Below are 17563 nucleotides of genomic sequence, written 5' to 3'. Positions count from 1 at the left end.
AGGAGTAGACGACACGTTGCCAGCCCCTTTATGCGACACATAGGCGGCTGATCGCAGAGTTGTTTCCGCTGGTGGTGATGCGCGCGCTCGCCGTAGAAGGGCGCCAGGGGTAGACCTGGCTCGTTCTGCGTCAGTTTCAACGAGTTACAGAATCTGCATGACAACAGCAGTGGTGTTCGAGTCTAGCGTCTAAGAGTTGAAGTCGTCCCCAAAAGTGTCGGAAGTTCCCAGAATTATACACATTTACAACAGTGTCGCCACATCCACCTCACGCCGACTCCGCGGGAGTGTTGGCACCCTCGACAGCCGCCTCAGCAGGTGTAGCCGTCTCCGACTTGTCGAGGTAGCCCTCCGCCTGCATGGTGAACAGCTCGTAGTACTGTCCCTTCTTCTCCATGAGCTCCTTGTGCGTTCCGTATTCGGCAATGGTCTGTATGTCAGCTCGACGTTGTCGCCTACCAGCTGTGCTCGTCATACTCACTCCATTCTCCATGAGGGCGATGCGGTCCGCCTTGCGCACAGTGTTGAAGCGGTGCGAGATGTACACGGTCGTCGTGCCCGCGATGTTCGTCAGGTTGTGAATGTTGTTGAACAACTCGGCCTCGGCGCGAGGGTCGAGGGCCGACGAAGGCTCGTCGAAGACGACCAGGTCGCTTTCCTTTGCACGCATGAAGGCACGGGCGAGACCAACACGCTGCCACTGTCCGCCCGACAGCTGCACCCACGAGCCATCGTCGTCGCTGTCGTCATCCGAGTCTACGTCCCTCCACGTCTTCATGTCCATCCTCGGCGGCTCGGGCTCGCCCCACGGGTTCAACGTCGCCTCCAGTCCACCCTTGGCGCGGATGGCCTGGGCACCTCCGTCCTCGATGGCCTGGTTCACCGCGGCGCGATCCTCAATCTTCTCCACCAAACCCATGCCGACGTTCTCGCGGAGCGTCAGGTTGTAGCGGTTGAAGTCCTGGAACAGAGCCGACATGCGCTTGTGCAGCGTCTTCGAGTTGAAGTCCCGGGGGGCGACGCCGTTGATCGTCAGAGATCCAGAGCTGTGCTCGAAGAGTCCCGTCAGCAGCTTGACGAGAGTCGTCTTGCCGCCACCATTGTATCCGACGATAGCGAGAGTCTGCCCAGGCTCGATCGTGAGGTTGACGTTGGTTAGAGTTGGCTTGTCCGCACCGGGGTACGTGAAGGAAAGATCCTTCGCCTCGATCCGCATTCCTCCGTTCTGGCGAGTAGTCTCAAAGTCGATGTCCAGGCCGCGTGGAGACGGTTCGGAAGCGCCGGCGAATGCGGCGGCATAGAAGACCGACTGATAGGAGAGGTTCAGGTGGTTGAACAGTCGCCTCACAGAGTACACGAGCTGGCGCGCGGTGCCCTGGTACGTGTGAATGGAACCGAGCGACAGACCGGTGTCGATAGTCTTCGTGGCAAGCAGAACCTGGCGTCAGCAATATCATAGGAATAGCACTCACGTAGAACGCCGTTCCGGCCATCTCGTTGAGGAGCTTGAAGCCGACGCTCTTCGCCTGCGACTGGAAGCTCTGCTCCCAGGATTGCGCCTGCAGCATCTCGCGTGCCTTGTCCCACGTCTTGAGACACCAGTCGTGCAGACCGAACAGCGTAGCCTCCTGCTTGTACTTCGTCGAGGTGGCGATTTCTCGCATCAAGTACTCGACGTTTTCAAACTCAGTCACATCCTCCTCGTGCTGCTCGTACTCGTCGTCGTCCTCATCAAAGCTGTAGACAAAGTCAGACAGTTTGGTGATCAACGTGGGAGCAAAGGCGAGTCCGATCAGCGTAAGACTCTTGGGGTCACGCTTCTTAATCTGCTCGAGACCACCAATAGCCTGCACGAGCATAGTGACCTGGGCTGCGATATCCACAAGCTCAGCCAGAGCACCGCTAACACCATTCACCAAGCCAAACGGTCCGCTGTGGTAGTAGGGTGCGCTCTCCATACCGGAGAAGATACCCGCCTCATACACGAGCGCGGAAGAAAGTTCGTCCGTGCCATGCGGTGGAGCCTCCAGCCGCATAGAGAGATACTGGCGCTCGAACTTGGTTTCTAGCCATTGCTGGATGTCAGCGTCACCCGTGCGCTTTGACTCACGTGAAGCTTAGTGCTGTTGTCATTGAAGAGCCTTCCTGTGAGCTCGCGATAGAGGATCATCGCCATTCCGGAGCTCGCTACTCGTAAAGCTGTGCTCCAAGACGCAGGCTTTCCGCCGAGGGCGCGCTCGCACAGATCATAGAGCTGTGATGTAGCGTACAAACTGGCCTGTCAGCGCCCTTGCCGATGGGTGGTTACTCACTTCACTGTCGTATGCAAGCGATCAGACATCTGCTCCAACAGATAGATGAACAATCGCATCGGATGGAGCTTCCGGACACCCTTGGTCAAGAATGGTGACAGCTCGCGGCAGAGATCTAGCCAGAGCCAGACCTCCGCCAAGGTCTTCGGGCGTGGGCTGCCCGCCGCGCGGAACAGGGGCCCGTCGGTTGATCGTGAGACTGTTAACCCAAGCTTTTCATCTGCAAGGTCGTCAACGGAGGTAGCGCTGGTAGAGGATGACGACGCACTGGAGGACGACGCCTCGCTCGCTGGCGTTGAGGCTCCGTCGGCTCGATCAACCTCTTTGCTGTCTTTCTCGTCCTTGGTGGTAACCGGTTCCGTCGAGCCGTCCTCCAGAGCTTGCTTCTCCTTCCGCCGTTGTCGCTCCTTCTCCCTCTCCTCCCTACGCTTCTCCCGTTCTTTCTCCTTCTCCTCCCATTCCTTTGGCTTGATGATACGTGACTGAAGCCATAGTCGGGTGACGAGGTTGAGGTGGTCGTAGTCGGAGGGAAGGGTGAGGTTGGAGAAGGTGGGTTGCTTGACTGGCCGCTTCTGGCGATTCGCCTGCTCGATGACGTCGGCGACCTTGTCCATGAAGCTGTGTGTGATGAGGTTGATGGAGATGATATGCAGGGTGGTCGAAAAAGAAATCAAGGAGGCGCGATTTGTTATATAGACTCGAGACGCGACACGGAGAAAGTCGAGGGTGTCCTCGAGTCCAGTCATGTCGAGTCAACCGCGTCCGCATAGGACCAGCGGCGAAGAGCGACGATCACTTGCCGCACAGCACTGGGTCTTGCTCCGGGTCTGCGGGCGCTGCAACGTTGCGCCTTCCGACAGTCGCGCGTCGCCTGCCTGCCAGTCGCGAAGCCGCCCGCTGCGCCAAGAATCGAGTGGCTACGGATCCGAGCCGGTAACTCGGAATGTGCGCGCTGTCGCCCTAGTCGTCTGACCCTTGCCGAGTCGCCATTCAGTCGTTACGTACCGCGGTATCTGCCCATTTCAATTTGACGCCAGCGAGACAGGTGCATGTTGCAGTGCTGGAAACGAACAAGAGGCGCACTTTGACAGGGTCGCCGGGTTGCGAGTCCCGGTTTCGGCCAAGGGGTTGGTGATCTGTGCAGGGGGGGAGAGGGTCGACAGGTCTGGGGATCGGTGGACAATGCGCGCGGGGAAGGTTGTCGTGGTTGGTTGAGTCACCTCGCGGCTGATTTGTGCCCGACGATAGCGCGTTCATCTGCATGCCGCGGCTCAGTCTTCAATCTGTCTCCCTTCAGTCTTATGACCAGAGCGGTAGCGGAGGCAACCACGCCTCTACATGCTCTGCAGTCATTCCAAACCATCTTCTCATTCTCAAACGCGTCGCGCTCCCTCTTTTCGCTCCAGCTTGAGCAGTTCATAAATACCGGCCAACCCTGCGGCGGTCTCAGATAGAGGCCGAAAACGCCTCAGGGGTGATCAACCCTCCACCATGGACAAGCCCGTCCCTGGCCAGAGACGGGGTACACCCTTCACTTCCAACAATAGGAGATATAATATGACAATACGCAGGAAACCGCGATCGGGCAGCACATTGACTGGCGCACAGGGGTGAGGGGACAGGTGCAGTGCGGTTGGAAAGGGATGGTTCATCCAGCAGGCAAGCTCAGGCAGAGGGTGACGAAGCTCACCGATCGCAGTTGCAAGCCGGCGGAATAGCTTGAGGCTTATCGGACCAAAACAGGCGCAATGCAGAAGTAACAAGAAGCAGCCACAGTGCTGCTGGATAGGTGGGATGCTGATGCAACGATGGAAGGAGCTGACGAAGAGCGATGGTGAGGATAGCAGAAGTCGTCGAGGAAGGCCGTCCATTGCCGGCGGCCAGGTGCCACATGCCTCGGAGATATGTCGGGCTAGGGACGTGCCGCGCGGGGCACTGTTGTTATTGTCGGTTACGATCACGCGTGTCGGTCAATAGCCACGGCGCGCGATTCGATTCATTACCGCCGCCTGCGTCCGCCGCAACCACCATCCATCACACGCATCCATCGTTCGCTGCTATGGACACCGACATGGAGCCGCGGGACGGTAAGCTCACACTCCGCTTGCATGGCTGACGCGCAGATCGCCGGCACAGCCGCGACGATGGCGACCGGGACGTAGACCGTGACCGTGGCGATCGCCGAGACCGCGACGATCGCGATCGCAGTCGCAGCAGGGACCGCCGCGACGACGACCGGTACGACAGGCGTGAGCGCGTGAGTAGCTTTGAAGCATGCTAGAAAGAAGCTGACATCAGCGCCGCTCCCGCTCTCGCACGCGTTCACCGAGGCGGGACCGCGATCGATCCAGGGAACGCGACCGTCCCCGGGACCGCGGCGACCGCCATGATGATCGCGACAACCGCTACCCCGACTGGAGCCGGTACCAGGACAACGGACGCAGTGGCGGCTTCGGCGGACGCGGTCGTGGTCGCGGAGGGTTCTACGATGGGCCACCCCGCGGCGGCTTCCGTGGAGGCCGGGGCCGGGGCGGGTTCGGAGATCGCGGCTACGACAGCTATCGCGGTGGCGGAGGATACGGTGGAAGATCCTCGCGCGGATACGACCCCAGGGACGACCGACGACCGCCGCCCAACGGACCGATGAACGCGCCACCGGAGGAAGCCGAAGCGCACTCCCGCGTCAGCAGGCGCGAGAACAGGCTGTACGTCGGCAACCTGTCTTACAGCTGTACCTACCGCGACTTGCGCGATTTCATGATGGGAGGTGCGTTCGCGTTGGATATTCACACTCTTGGACTCCCCGTAAGAGGGCAGGTGGAGAAGGGAGGGAGGATTCGCACATTGCGGTGCAAGGTCTGGGTTCGGAGGGACCGCTTGGAGACGCAGAAGGAGATGGAAGCTCGGCGCATCTCAGCGAGGACAAGAAGGGACTTGGTCATTCACCCGGACGACTCTGTGATGGACTGGATGGGGCGGGTTACCTGAATGATGGAGAACCGGATGGAGGACACAGATCGATCAACTAGTAACTAACTGTTACAGCTGGAGGGAATGTGGTGTTCTCAGAAGTGCTGGTGACCCCGGCAGGCACTTCCAAGGGTTGCGGGTGAGTTGATGGATCATTTCCCAGCTGACGCCCAGAATCGTCGAGTTTGAGTCTCCGGACCAGGCGCGAGACGCTCTGTCCCAGCTCCACGAGAAGTCGTTTATGGGTCGCGATGTCTTTATTCGCGAGGTAAGGGAAGAGGGGGGGAACACATCTGATCTCGCAGGACCGCGAAGAAGTCGCACGCTTTGGTGCACCTCCCCACCCTGGCAGAATCGGCGCCGCCCTTGGCGAGCGCTCAACTGGTCCGAACCGCAGCATTTTCGTCATGAACGTAAGATAGCCTCACCCCTTGCTAGATCTGACGGCAGCTTCCTCTCCAGGCCTCTTGGCAAGATCTTAAGGACCTCATGCGCCAAGCGGGTGATGTTACTCGTGTCGACCTCAATATGACCCCAGACGGTCGGCCGAAGGGCAGCGCCGTGGTGGTCTTTGCCGATCCCCACACCGCCGACAACGCGCTGAGGATGTTCAAGGGCTTCGACTGGTACGGCAACGTCCTCGACTGTCGCGAGGACAAGTACGCAAGCACGTCCTTCCGCGGTGGTCGCGGAGGAATGCGCGGTGGCTTCCCGCCGAGGGGTGGCTTCCCTCCTCGCGGTGGCTTCGGAGGACGCGGAGGGTTAGCGGGAGCAGGTGCATTCGGCGGTGGCTATGGTGCTGCCGGGGGCGACTTCAACGGCGGTTATGCCGCCGCTGCGCCCCCGCCTGCAACCGGAAGCTACGCCGACACCGACAGCTTCGGACAAGCGCCCACTGGCCCGGCGTCGCAGGGTGATGGCCGTGTCAGCACCGGTCTTCAGCCTGTCCCGGCTGAGCCGAGCCAGCAGATCTTTGTTCGCAACGTGAGTCCAGCAACATCAATCACTTAAGCTGACGGCCAGCTCCCCTTCGCTACATCGAACGAAGACCTCGTTGAGCTCTTCGAGACTGTCGGCAATGTCACGCTGGCAGAAGTCTTGATCGACGGAGAGCGGCCGCGCGGTGAGGGCTTTGTTGAGTTCACCGATTTATCTGAGGCCCAGCAGTCGTGTGACCGCTTCATGGGCTACGTGTACGGTGGTCGGGCGATCGACGTGCAGTTCGCACCCGAGCGGCACGAGTTCAGTACGACAGCCGCCAAAGGAGGGCAGACGAACCCTTAGGAATGATTCGGTACTGTTCCTCTTCGATTTCTATTTCCATTCAGATAGCGTTAGTTATAGTCCGTTATGGTTTCAGATGTATGCTGTAGTGTTATCGCATCGTACACCGTCAGTTGCTGAGCGGCGGAAAGTGGCTGATGGTGGAGTCAGGCTGATGATATCCACGTGCCTCGGATCCGGGGCCTAGTGAGAGCCGGCCGGATCCGCAGAGCCAGCCAAGTCGATTCGATCGGTCCACTCCGAGATCGCGACAACAGTTATCAGAGCTCCGCACCGACTTCAACCCTCCATCACGACAATCAACGACCCCGTAACGAAACAAAGAAGATCAACTGTAGCGACCAGCTATCAACCTCTCCACTACACGGCCTCACACTTTCCCTTTCTTTCTCAACTTTCAAATCTATCCACCATGATCACGATCGACCAGGTTGTCGCAGCGGCTCCGCCGGACGTGCGCGAGACGCTCGACGACGGCACCGTCTCATACCTCGGCACAGTGATCGAGGGCAAGACGGACCCCGACGACGTCCGAAAAGCCCTCGCTCCGTTCTTGGGCATGGGTCCAGCCGATCTGGACCGCATGTTTGCGAAGCTCTCGCTCGGCTCCGCTCCGACCGCCAGCGCGGCGCCCGACCCCTCCTCTCTTCTGGCTGAGGTTGAGACCCGGCCATCGACACCTTCAAAGAAGGACAAGAAGAAGCGCACACCGGCTGCACCGACGGGTCCCAGCATCATGGCCTACAGCCAACAGAGCCGATTTCATTCCGCTACCCTCTCGACGCTCTCGACCGAGATCGACCTGCGCGGCGTAAACGTGACTGTTGACGAGGCCGAGTTACTCGTTGATGCTCGTCTTTGGCTCAAGAGCGGAACACATTACGGCCTTGTCGGGCGGAACGGCACAGGCAAATCAACGCTGCTCTCCGTTATCGGTGACCACTCGCTCATCGGCTTTCCCGAGAATATTCGTACGCTGTACGTGCAGCAGCTCGACGTCGTGGAGTCGGACGAGAGCGTGCTCTCTGCCGTTCTGAGCTCAGACGAGGAAGTCACCAAGCGTGTCCGTGATACGGAGCGCATCGAGGCTGCCGTTACCTCGGCCGATGATGGCAAGATCATTGACGCGATCACAACGTACATTGAGCGTATCGCCAACGAGCGCATCCTCGCGGCTCAGAAGATCGCTACTCTCCGCTCCGGAGCAAGGGGGAAGAAGGCGCGCGGTGTTGCTCTGAAGGCCGAGCAGACCATGCTCGCCTCGGTTCGCGAGGAGGTTTATGGGACCTCTGCGGAGAGCGAGGCGCAGGTCGCTGCTCGTGTACTGGCGACTCTGTACGACGAGCTGAGCAAGATGGACGCCGATAGTGCCGAGGCTCGTGCGAGAGCTATCCTTGCCGGACTCGACATCGACGAGGAGACGGCTGACGGACCCGTCTCCGCCCTCTCTGGTGGATGGCGTATGCGTGTAGCGCTAGCCAAGGCGATGTTTGTCCGCCCCGACCTGCTGCTCCTGGACGAGTGCACGAACCACTTGGATCTCGCCGCCATCGCATGGCTGCAAGAGTACCTCTCCACCCTGGACGTCACAATTGTGTGCGTCTCGCACGACCGGGATTTCCTGAACGGCGTTTCGCAGGAGATCATCCGGCTCAGCGACAAGACGCTCTCGTACCATCCCGGAAACTACGACGAGTACGAGCAGAACGAGGAGGAGCTAGCCAAGAAGAAGCAGCGCCAGCACGAGGCACTGCAGCGGCGCAGGGAGCATGTGCAGAAGTCGATCGAGCGCTTCATGAAGCACGCCCGGTCGTCCAACGACGACAAGGTGCTTGGCCAGGTCGCTTCGCGGCAGAAGAAACTCGAACGCATGACTGGCATGGAGAAGACGGAGGACGGGAAACGGTTCAAGGTTTCGTACTGGGCGGGATATCATGACACCATGCGCCCCGAGATCGAGCTAAAGAAGGCCGAGGCGAGCGTCGACCTCAAGATCCCGACTCCCGAGACGCTGCGCGGCAGTGGGCCCTTGATCTCGTTGTCGAGCGTGAGCTTCAGCTACCCCGGGCGCAAGCGACGCGTCATCAAAAGCGTCAGCCTCAGTATCATGCCCGGCGACCACATTGCCCTCCTCGGTCTGAACGGATGCGGCAAGTCGACGCTAGTGCAACTGCTTAGCGGCGGTCTGGCCCCGACGCACGGCAATATCACGCGGCACCCGGGCCTCCGTATCGGCCACTACACGCAGCACTTCGTCGACGAGCTGAGCTCCGTGAAGTACTCGGCCCTCGACATCCTGCGCACCAAGGCCGAGAAGGAGGTGGCCGAGGCGATCTCCAAGGGCCGGGAAGCGACTGCGCCCAAGGAGGGCGATCTGCGCAAGTGGCTTGGCGGGTTCGGGGTCTCTGGTCAGCTTGCGATCCGGCCCGTCAACACCATGAGTGGAGGGCAGAGGGCGAGGCTGGCTATGGCCCTCATGCTGTGGGAACGGCCACACATCCTCCTTCTCGATGAGATCACGAATCACCTCGACATGTACGCTGTCCAGGGCCTTGTTGCCGCCCTTAACGACTATGAGGGCACTGTCGTCCTCGTGACCCACGACCGTCACTTTGTCCGCGAGACGGCTGATGACGTTTACGTCCTTGAGGAGGGGCGTCTCAGGCTGCTCGAGGAGGGCATCGACGAGTATGTCGCCCAGTTCACTGAGTGAGATCCACACTTGTATCTACGTCACATGTATCATATCCTATCTTCCTCCCGACTGATCCATATATCACTCACCAGTGTTGCTCTTTTCCCTTGCCCTCCCCGTCCTCATCTTCCACATCTTCCCAACCATCATGCCCGACGACCCGGTAGACCCTCCCCCTACACCACATGAGGCGTGGACAGAAGGAGAGTTCTGTCTTATATCAGCGGACAACGTAAGCTTTCGAGTCCCATCGCGCACCCTGTTCTGGGCCAGGTGAGTTCTGGAGTCAGCAACCGTACGTTAATAAGCTCAGCAACAATCTCGCCGATGCAGCCGACGTTTCTGGGGGGTCGTCAGCTGAGAAGGTCGTCCGTTTCACCGACCCGGAGCTTGAGTCTTCGTCGACCATCGATCGGTTTCTCAACCTGGCTGTCAAGTACATTGCTACTCCCTCAACTCAATCTCAAGCTCCCGGACACGAAAGCGACGATGATGTGGCTGTCTGTCGTGAAATACACCGCCTCGTTCAGTTTCTCCACAAGTATGACTGCGCTCCATTGCTCCGTCTACTTCAACTGACGACGGTTCGCTGCCTGGAAGAGGCTCGAATGAACCCTCTCAGGTCCTTCGTCATCGGTTCGGTGACGGACAGTCCGTCAGTCTGTGAGCTTGCCCTTCAGGCTGCAGATTCGGCAGACGACAATCAACCTAAGGGGTATAGGGATGAAAGGTCAATGCGGGGTCTTGACCCCGGTACTATCCCTCTGCCGTTGTGGAAGCTGATATACCCCGCTCACTCGTGGGCGCTCACCGCAGCTTGGTCTCGGAGCACTGAATACCGAAACTGCAGTGTGGGCAGGCACCAATCTCGCGACCCGATGGCTGTGGCACGTCTTTTCAAAGCACTGGTTCGCGGAGCTGATCATGATGCATGATAGTAATTCTCCAGTCCGTACACATCGAGGCAAAGCGCCTGCGTTAGGTAACATCAAAACTACCAGACACTAACGACTGACTTCTGGAACCCGCGAGACCTAGCTGATCGCGCCGATCAGACCTACAGAACCTCACTACACTCACAGCACAGTAACTCGATGGCAACCCTCCACGCCTGCCCTACCTTCATCTGCACCACCTTCACATCGGCCCCATCACAGCCATGGCCGAGTATCTCCACCCCGACACTCTCACTCAACACTCCGTCTGGAACCAAGGCGACTTCACACTCATCTCCTCCGACAATGTAGTCTTCAAAGCCCCCTCTCGCGTCCTTCTCTGCGTCAGGTGAGTAGCGTGGGTAGCAGAAAACCCCTGCTAACCTGGTAGTGAGGTCCTTGGCGACGCTTCCGACACCAGCTCCGGCGAGAAGAGCGTGCACTTCGGGGATCGCGACATCGAGACGTCAGAAGTCCTTGAGCGCTTCTTGGAGCTCAGCTGCCGAGGCGAGCTGTCTCCCAAGCCCAAAGGCAAGCTGCCCTACTGCTCCGACGTCGCGCGCCTCCTCTCCTTCATCTACAAGTACGAGTGCACACGCCTGCTGCCACCATTCGAGCTGTGGCTGCTGAAGTACTCGGCATCGTCGACTCTGGCGCCCATGGACGTCTTCGCACTGGCGTCAGCCGCTGATGCGACTTTCGTCTGTCAGTTTGTCCTTGATCATATGCACTTTTCTACGCCAACCGCCTTCAAAGTTGACGTCACCCGCGCGGGTCACTGCGACCAGCGTCTTGACGCTCTCGCTGTTCACAGCTTCTTCGATCCGGGCGCCATGTCCCTCGCCGCATCCCGTATCATTCGCCCTGACCACGCCTGGGCACTGCAGAGGGCGTGGGCACTCAGCTTGCAGATCCAAGAAGACTTGTGGGTTGAGAGGAATGCTTCCCTGGACCTCGTTCGCGATCCTGAGCTCGTCGCTTGCTACTTTCGCGACCTGCTCAGAGACATAAATGGGAGCCGGGCCACGACTCGGCCGTGAGTTAGTACGTTAAGTACAAGATGCTACAGGTGGACAAGTGCGAGCAGCATGCAATTGTGCAGAACCCGGTTCACTGGACAGAATGTCTACCAATAACATCGCCAGGCTTTGCTACGAAAAAGGTAAGCGCATTACAGGGGTCGAACCTGCGACCCTTGGCGGTGTCGGCGAACTAACCGAAAACCAACGCTCTGGCCACTGAGCTAAATGCGCTCTCCGACAGCCACGTGCACTGTCTCTTCATCAATGGACGCGCCGCGGCGCGGGGCTCCGCTCATCTTACCCTCCATCTACACAGCCCAGTGGAGAGACCATGCAGCCAAGCGTTACGAGAGAGTCGCAACAACTTGCCAGGAGACGCACGATTATAACCGTAAGATACATAGCAGATGTACAAAAAGATACAATCGCTTCCCCAGACGTGTATAGGTGGGGAAGGCGTCTCGCGATAGACCTGATGAATGAATGGATAGATACTTGTGGACGCTCAAATGAGCTCCCAGACGTCGTCTGCACAACCGGGTGTGTCACTCTACGACGCGTCCCGGTTCAAGAAGACTGTGTGTTCCCGCACAAAGCCGCGGGTTCCCTGACGCAGGCTCAGAATGCGGAGCATCACCTCGATACGAGCTTTGAGGCCGGCTGCGGCTTCGGGCGAGATAGGGGCTGGTTGCGCATCCTTCGACCAGGGGGAGTGGGGAGTCGACGTACCGTTCGCGACGGCGCGGGGTGCGGAGGTGGGTGGAGGGGGGCGGGGAGGGGAGGCGTGGAGGTGGTGCTGCCGGGACGAGGCGGGAGGGTCGGGCGGCTGCCCGGGCGAGAGGGGAGAGGTGGCGGGGTGTTGGTAGCCGAGGTGGGGGTCGCTGGAGTGGACGGAGCGGAGACGGCGGGCTGGGAAGGAGCTTGCCAGAATGTCCTCACGTCCGCTGAGACAGCGTCCATGAGTTCTCGTGTCGCGACCTTGTTCCAACGGGGGATGTTCATGAGCGTCTGGTATCGTGGGCTCTCGAGAGCGTCGAGGGGAATGCCTTGGCCCTCGGGGTTGAAAAAAGCCTTAGTGTCGGCGACCCACTTGAAGACTTGCTTCGTCTTGCTCTCGGAGAGCACACCGGGACCTGCATCCCTGCTGCCCACCAGACCGTGGAGACCGATACCGCCCTGCATCGGCTCGCCGAGGGGCGGGAGGAGCAGCTCGGCGAAGACAGAGAGGAGGCCATCCCACACCGCAATGATGACGGGGGTGAGTTTGACCTCCATCAGTAGGCCGAGGTTGGCGTCGAGCTGCTTGAACACGGGGTCCAAAGAAAGCTCGCGCTTCAGGTGCGATGCCTTGACGACATTGGCAAGGTACTCCGGGGTCAGAAGCCAGCGAGGGTACTCCAGTATCCGGTCCGCGAGGGCAGTCCGCATGTCGTTTTCGATCCGTCCGAGAACTCGCTCGGCGTGCGACAGGTTCGAGGCGATGTCGTTCACCTCGGTGAACGGCTTCTGCACCCTCACCTTCACATTGCCACTCGGTGCGAGGCTGAGCACGGTATCCTCGGCGTGCTCATTGATGACGAGCGTCTTGGATCCGAGGATGTTGTGCTGCCCCACAAGCGCGCGGTCATGGGCTTGCACCTCGAGCAACCTGTTCTCGCCAGGCCGCAGAGTGACGCGAATGCTCTCGTTGAAGCGCGGGTTTGCGTCGCCGAACATCGTCTCTGTCTTGAGCACCCGCTCGCCTGTGCTCCGATCGTAGATGCTGATGAAGGCGTCGGCGGGCTTGCCGTTGCGCTTGAAGAGCCCCGAGGCCGCCTGGATCGTGATCGTGTAGGTGCGGCCGCGGTCGTCATCGCCGTCCTCGATTTGCAGGTTCGTCAGGGCTGCAGCGCACGCGTCCGCGTCCATCTGCGCAGAGAGGCGGGGGACCTCGTTCTGAACGGCGATGACGTTCAGCAGCTTCGCGCACACCGTCTCCTCGACAACGTAAGGGGTGACGATGCGGCGCTTCTGGTCCAGCAGCTTGTCACGCGCAAGCTTGCCCTTCTGCAACCACTTGTCCTTTCCGCCAAGTTGAGCGCTACTTCTAATGCTAGCGCCGTCCTCCGAGATGGGCGGGGCGACTTGCCACTCAAACTTCTCCGCCAAGACCTGCGCGTACAGCACCAGGGAGGCCGCCAGCGTCTTGCTGAGGTCCATGAGGAAGAGCGCGCGCTTGGATGGCGACAAGCTCGAGGCCGTGATGACCTTGAGGCTGTTGCTGACGAGTCCCATGAAGTCGAGGTATCCCTGCGTGTACTGGCCGTTAACTAGCGTCCACGTCTCGCCCTGCACGAGGCGGAAGATCCAGTCCTTGTTCTGAGACTTCTCCGTTTCACGCAGCCACTTCTGAATGTGCGGCTCGAAGAACAGTTCGAGGTCGAAGGCGGTCTCCGCTCCAGTGAGCTCCTCGTACGTCTTCAGCAGACGGTAGGTCACCTCGTACAGCGAGATGAAAACATCACTGCTACCCTCGACGCCGGGCGGGAGCTCAAGCCTCTTCAGCTCGCCGAGGTAAAGGGGCAGTTGCGCGCTGATGATGATTGGGGCGGGGCTGCATTCGGGCAGGCAGCGCGAAGGGCGCCACGAGTGGGTGACGTTGCTGATCTCCTGCTCAAACCATTCGGCGAGGCGCTCAAATCCTTCAATAACGGGGTCGGCCGTCTCGCCCCCGGTTCCGAGGAGGTAGTTGTGTGCGATGAGTTCGGTGCTGACGGCATTGAACTCGTTGACGGCGGCGGCGTACACGTCTGCCGAGATGCGCTTGAACGCCTCCTTGGCTTCCGGCGAATCGATGAACAGGTCGGCCTGCACATGCAAGAGAGGCAGGATCGATGGTGGAGGCGATGGCGGCGGAACGCCAGTCGAGGGGAAGATGGACGCCATGGCTTTCGCAGTCAGATCAAAGAGGCGGGAGAAGAGCACCTCCAGGATTGGTGGCTGGTCTTCGTCCTCGAGCATATCGCACAGGTCGGCAACGCTGTTGGCCAGCGCCTCACCCGCCGCAACCTCGCCGCGCGACCCGATGGACTCCGTCCATGTCTTGAACGCCTCGTTCACCTGGGCTTCCTTGTCCTCGACCGTCTCGGGCTCCCACATCTCCTCACACTGCGTGACGAGCGCGTTCACGGTCGGCGCCGGCGGCAAGCCTGCTACGCTCGAACGTGCGCTGCCCGGCTCTTCGGCAATGGGCGTAGCGACACTGGACGGAACACCAGGCGAGTCCAAAGTAATCGGCCCGTGCAAAGAGCTGTTCGTCGAGTGCGTTGACGCGCGCTTCAGGAGACGGGAGAAGGCGCCATTCTTCTTCTTTGGCGTGAAATAGTCGCCCTTGAGAGAGTGGTTCGGCGATGATGATCCCGGACCGATGATCTCGGGAAAGTTGGACACGAGGTCGGTCACACGTTTGGAGAGGCGGTGATGCCGCTTCTTCTTGTCGGCGGCGAGTGACATGCTGCTAACGTTCAGCGACAGCTCAAGCTTCAAGTGGTCGAGGTAAAGCTTCTCAAGCGGACGGGAGTCAATGTCACGGGTGTTCTGCTGATGCTGTGCCGCAGGGATATCCCATAGCTGGCCGATTAGGCGAATGAGGTCGTCATCCACGAGCGGCGGCGGTGGCTTGCGAGTCGGGTAGATAACGATCGACGAAGGACTGTTAAGGTTCTGAGCCGAGCGGGTGTGGTGCGGTGTGCGAGGGGTGATGGGGAAGGAAGGCGAGGGGGCGGAAGCGGTGCTGGTTGAAACGAACGATGTGCTGCGAGGGAAGCGGGTTTGTGTCGTCGGACTCGCAGGAAGACTGGAGCAGGTAGGGCTCCGGGGAAGGCCGGCAGTGAGACCTCCAGAACGCCGAGGGCGGAGGGAGAGGGAAGGTTGAGGGCTGTGCTTCGGCGTGACGTCGTCCTCGCTCTGCTCGAGGAGACGCTGAATGTCGGCGCGGATGCGGAAGAGGAGGTCGCGGTCCTTCTCGGCGGTGGCCTGAGTGAAATGTTGTGACTCGGGGAGGAAGGTGTAGAGGGTGGTGAGGAGTCGGACGGAGTGTTGCTGTCGCTTGTGAATGGGCGATGAGGCGATGAACGCTGGAAAATGTCAGCAAACGCAATCCACTCATATCTCTCAGGCACGCTCCTAATCGCAGACGCAATCAACTTCTGGTACCGAATCAGAATCAGGACCCGCTCAACTCACATTCCACAATGTCCTCCACAGATCGAGACGAGAAGCAGTGCTTCTCCCGGCTCTGATACGTTGCACATGCGTCGGGCCAAGACGCATCGCTGTCAGCAACGGCGCCGACGACAGGCGATGCGCTCGGACTCGGGACCGGCTGATCCTTGTCCGCATTGACCACCAGGAATTGGCTGAATTCGCGCACGGCGTATTTCGGCACCCTGTTCTCTGAGTGATGATGTAATATCCGCAGGCTGAGGCCTCTTGACCGGCGCTTCTTCAGTGTTGTCGGGCTCGGCACGGGGCCGATCAGCGGTACACCGCGCTCCTTGCTCTCGCGCTGGACGAGGACCGGACTTGTCGCGGTCTCGTCCGCCAACAAAGGAAGGAAGGTGGACGACGAGTATCTGTGCCGCAGGCTTAGCGGGATTTTCGCTGGCGTGCTGAGATTCGATGTAGAGTGCGAGTGCTTTAGTCCTGATAGGGGCGAGATTGGGTTCGGCATCGGTGGAAGGGTCGCGTTCCGCACACTCCGCGCTTTGATGCGATGGTTGAGGATCCTGCGCTAAGTCAGCCATGCCGAGAGGTCGATCGTCGGAAGGGGCGGCAGTACGGCACAGCCAAGCCCCCAAAGCCCGACAGTGGATATCCAAGTCGCCGCGCTCGCCGCAAAGACCATCTGGATCGCCCGATGCAGCACGCTGCATAATGAAAGCTGTGCAGAGAGACGATCCAAAGCAACGGTCCCGGCCATTACGGCCGTTGGCGTGAAATGGTTTCGGGTGCTGACCGAGGCCCGAAGTTCGGGTGGGTCAAGCTCCGCGCTGCCTTACTGCTTAGCCTCGTTATGAACTCACGCTACGCGCAGAGCGTACTGGTACGCAATTTCGTTGAGCTCGTCATGGACGGGGCGTGTGGACTTGCGGTCCGACGACGAGGACGTGGAAGACGCTGAAGCCGAGGGTGGTGGTGGTGAGAAGGGCGTGAACTTGCGTTCCGAGATGGATGGGGGTGTGAGGACTGGCGACGGTTTGGGCTTGCTGCTCGTCGGCTTCTGGTCCAGCCAAGAGGATGACGGTTGCTTGCGTTCTCCGCGCGCGAGGGACATGGAGCTCGACGAAGCGACGGAGGACGCGGGCGTCGCGTCCGGTGTGGGCAGTCCATGGGCAGCGGGGATGGCGGGGACGGGCGGTGCTCCTGCAGCTGGGAAGAAGCGGTAGCTGGGTGATCGCGGTGGTGGTGGCAACGACGTCGGGCGCACTGGTTCATCAAGCCCGGGCTTGTGAAGGAACAGCGGTGGCGGCATCGCTGTAGCCGTCTAGATCAGTTTACGCTGTGTTCGGGATCGTTGTTGTTGTTTATAAGTCGAGAGCTAGAGCGTTGGCCGATCGTCGTCCAGTCGTCGGTCAGATATTCGTCGCAGTCGTGTGTCAAGTAAGTCCGAGGATAGATGATGATCAGAAACAAATGGTCGCGGTTGGATGTCGGCACGCGCCGAACAACGGTAGCTGTGCAGCGGAGCGGTTGTAGACGCGATGGACGACGGAAGAGCTAGTCAGCTGTGGGCTCATAAGCAGGACTCAGGCAGCCTTGCCCCGCACTAGCAAGGTTTTAATCAACGTAACTGTGGTACCGGGCGTGTGCCATGCCAGGATGCCATGGATGCCAGCCTCGGATCAGGCGCGATGCCGAAGGTATCAGAGAGAGCAGACGCGTCTTGTTGACGAATAGGTACGCGGTCGATCCTGGGCCCGTCCACTGACTCCTAAGGTGGCTTGGGACTGAATTGCGTGCGTCCTTGGAAGTCTGTGGCCCGGCTGAAGCGCTGGAGCTCGGTGTCAATTGCCTTCCGGACAGCGCTGGAGCGCTAGTGAGCACCCGCGAGTATGCTGTCTCATGGTTGGAGCGCCGGCTCCATGACCCGGCCCGCTCTGCTCATTTGCAGGATCCACGCAGGATTGCAGGAAAAAAGCGTTCCGAACCCTCGTCGCCCTAATGGGATTTGGAATCGAGGGAAATTAAGCAGTCGTCGAGACAGCGCATACGACGGCGCGCTCTCGTACCCGGGACGCATCGAAGCGAGGGAATACGAGGGAGCAGAGGGCCGCGTAGTGCACGCCCAGGGTCGCAGGATCGATT

At 59.9% G+C, this 17563-nt stretch overlaps 5 protein-coding genes and 1 non-coding gene across 6 annotated transcripts; 3 read left to right on the top strand and 3 right to left on the bottom strand.

The window, feature by feature from the left end:
- Positions 1 to 268: 268 nt before the first annotated feature.
- A1Q1_04617 (uncharacterized protein) lies at positions 269 to 3058 on the bottom strand (the record flags this gene model as incomplete). The annotated part of the gene is made up of 5 exons (XM_014328049.1): positions 269 to 1420; positions 1473 to 2057; positions 2111 to 2187; positions 2244 to 2254; positions 2313 to 3058. 5 exons carry the CDS (start codon positions 3056 to 3058, stop codon positions 269 to 271), a joined length of 2571 nt encoding a protein of 856 aa, XP_014183524.1.
- Positions 3059 to 5689: 2631 nt separating this feature from the next.
- Positions 5690 to 6566, top strand: A1Q1_04616 (uncharacterized protein; the record flags this gene model as incomplete). Its single annotated transcript, XM_014328048.1, has 3 exons — positions 5690 to 5695; positions 5745 to 6257; positions 6306 to 6566. The coding sequence occupies 3 exons, from the start codon at positions 5690 to 5692 to the stop codon at positions 6564 to 6566; spliced, it is 780 nt and encodes a 259-aa protein (XP_014183523.1).
- Positions 6567 to 6978: 412 nt separating this feature from the next.
- Positions 6979 to 9279, top strand: A1Q1_04615 (uncharacterized protein; the record flags this gene model as incomplete). Its single annotated transcript, XM_014328047.1, has 1 exon — positions 6979 to 9279. The coding sequence occupies one exon, from the start codon at positions 6979 to 6981 to the stop codon at positions 9277 to 9279; it is 2301 nt and encodes a 766-aa protein (XP_014183522.1).
- A 130-nt stretch (positions 9280 to 9409) lies between these two features.
- A1Q1_04614 (uncharacterized protein) lies at positions 9410 to 10196 on the top strand (the record flags this gene model as incomplete). The annotated part of the gene is made up of 2 exons (XM_014328046.1): positions 9410 to 9534; positions 9575 to 10196. The coding sequence occupies 2 exons, from the start codon at positions 9410 to 9412 to the stop codon at positions 10194 to 10196; spliced, it is 747 nt and encodes a 248-aa protein (XP_014183521.1).
- A 1165-nt stretch (positions 10197 to 11361) lies between these two features.
- On the bottom strand, positions 11362 to 11449 carry A1Q1_t055. Its single transcript has one exon. It is a non-coding gene; the product is annotated as a tRNA-Arg (tRNA).
- Positions 11450 to 11851: 402 nt separating this feature from the next.
- Positions 11852 to 16730, bottom strand: A1Q1_04612 (uncharacterized protein; the record flags this gene model as incomplete). The annotated part of the gene is made up of 4 exons (XM_014328045.1): positions 11852 to 15333; positions 15630 to 16125; positions 16215 to 16248; positions 16300 to 16730. 4 exons carry the CDS (start codon positions 16728 to 16730, stop codon positions 11852 to 11854), a joined length of 4443 nt encoding a protein of 1480 aa, XP_014183520.1.
- Positions 16731 to 17563: the final 833 nt, after the last annotated feature.

The sequence above is a fragment of the Trichosporon asahii genome (assembly GCF_000293215.1).
Source record: "Trichosporon asahii var. asahii CBS 2479 unplaced genomic scaffold scaffold00005, whole genome shotgun sequence".
In the NCBI taxonomy this organism is placed as follows: domain Eukaryota; kingdom Fungi; phylum Basidiomycota; class Tremellomycetes; order Trichosporonales; family Trichosporonaceae; genus Trichosporon; species Trichosporon asahii.
Note: the sequence above shows the minus strand (reverse complement) of the source record. Positions and strands in the feature narration are given on the sequence as shown.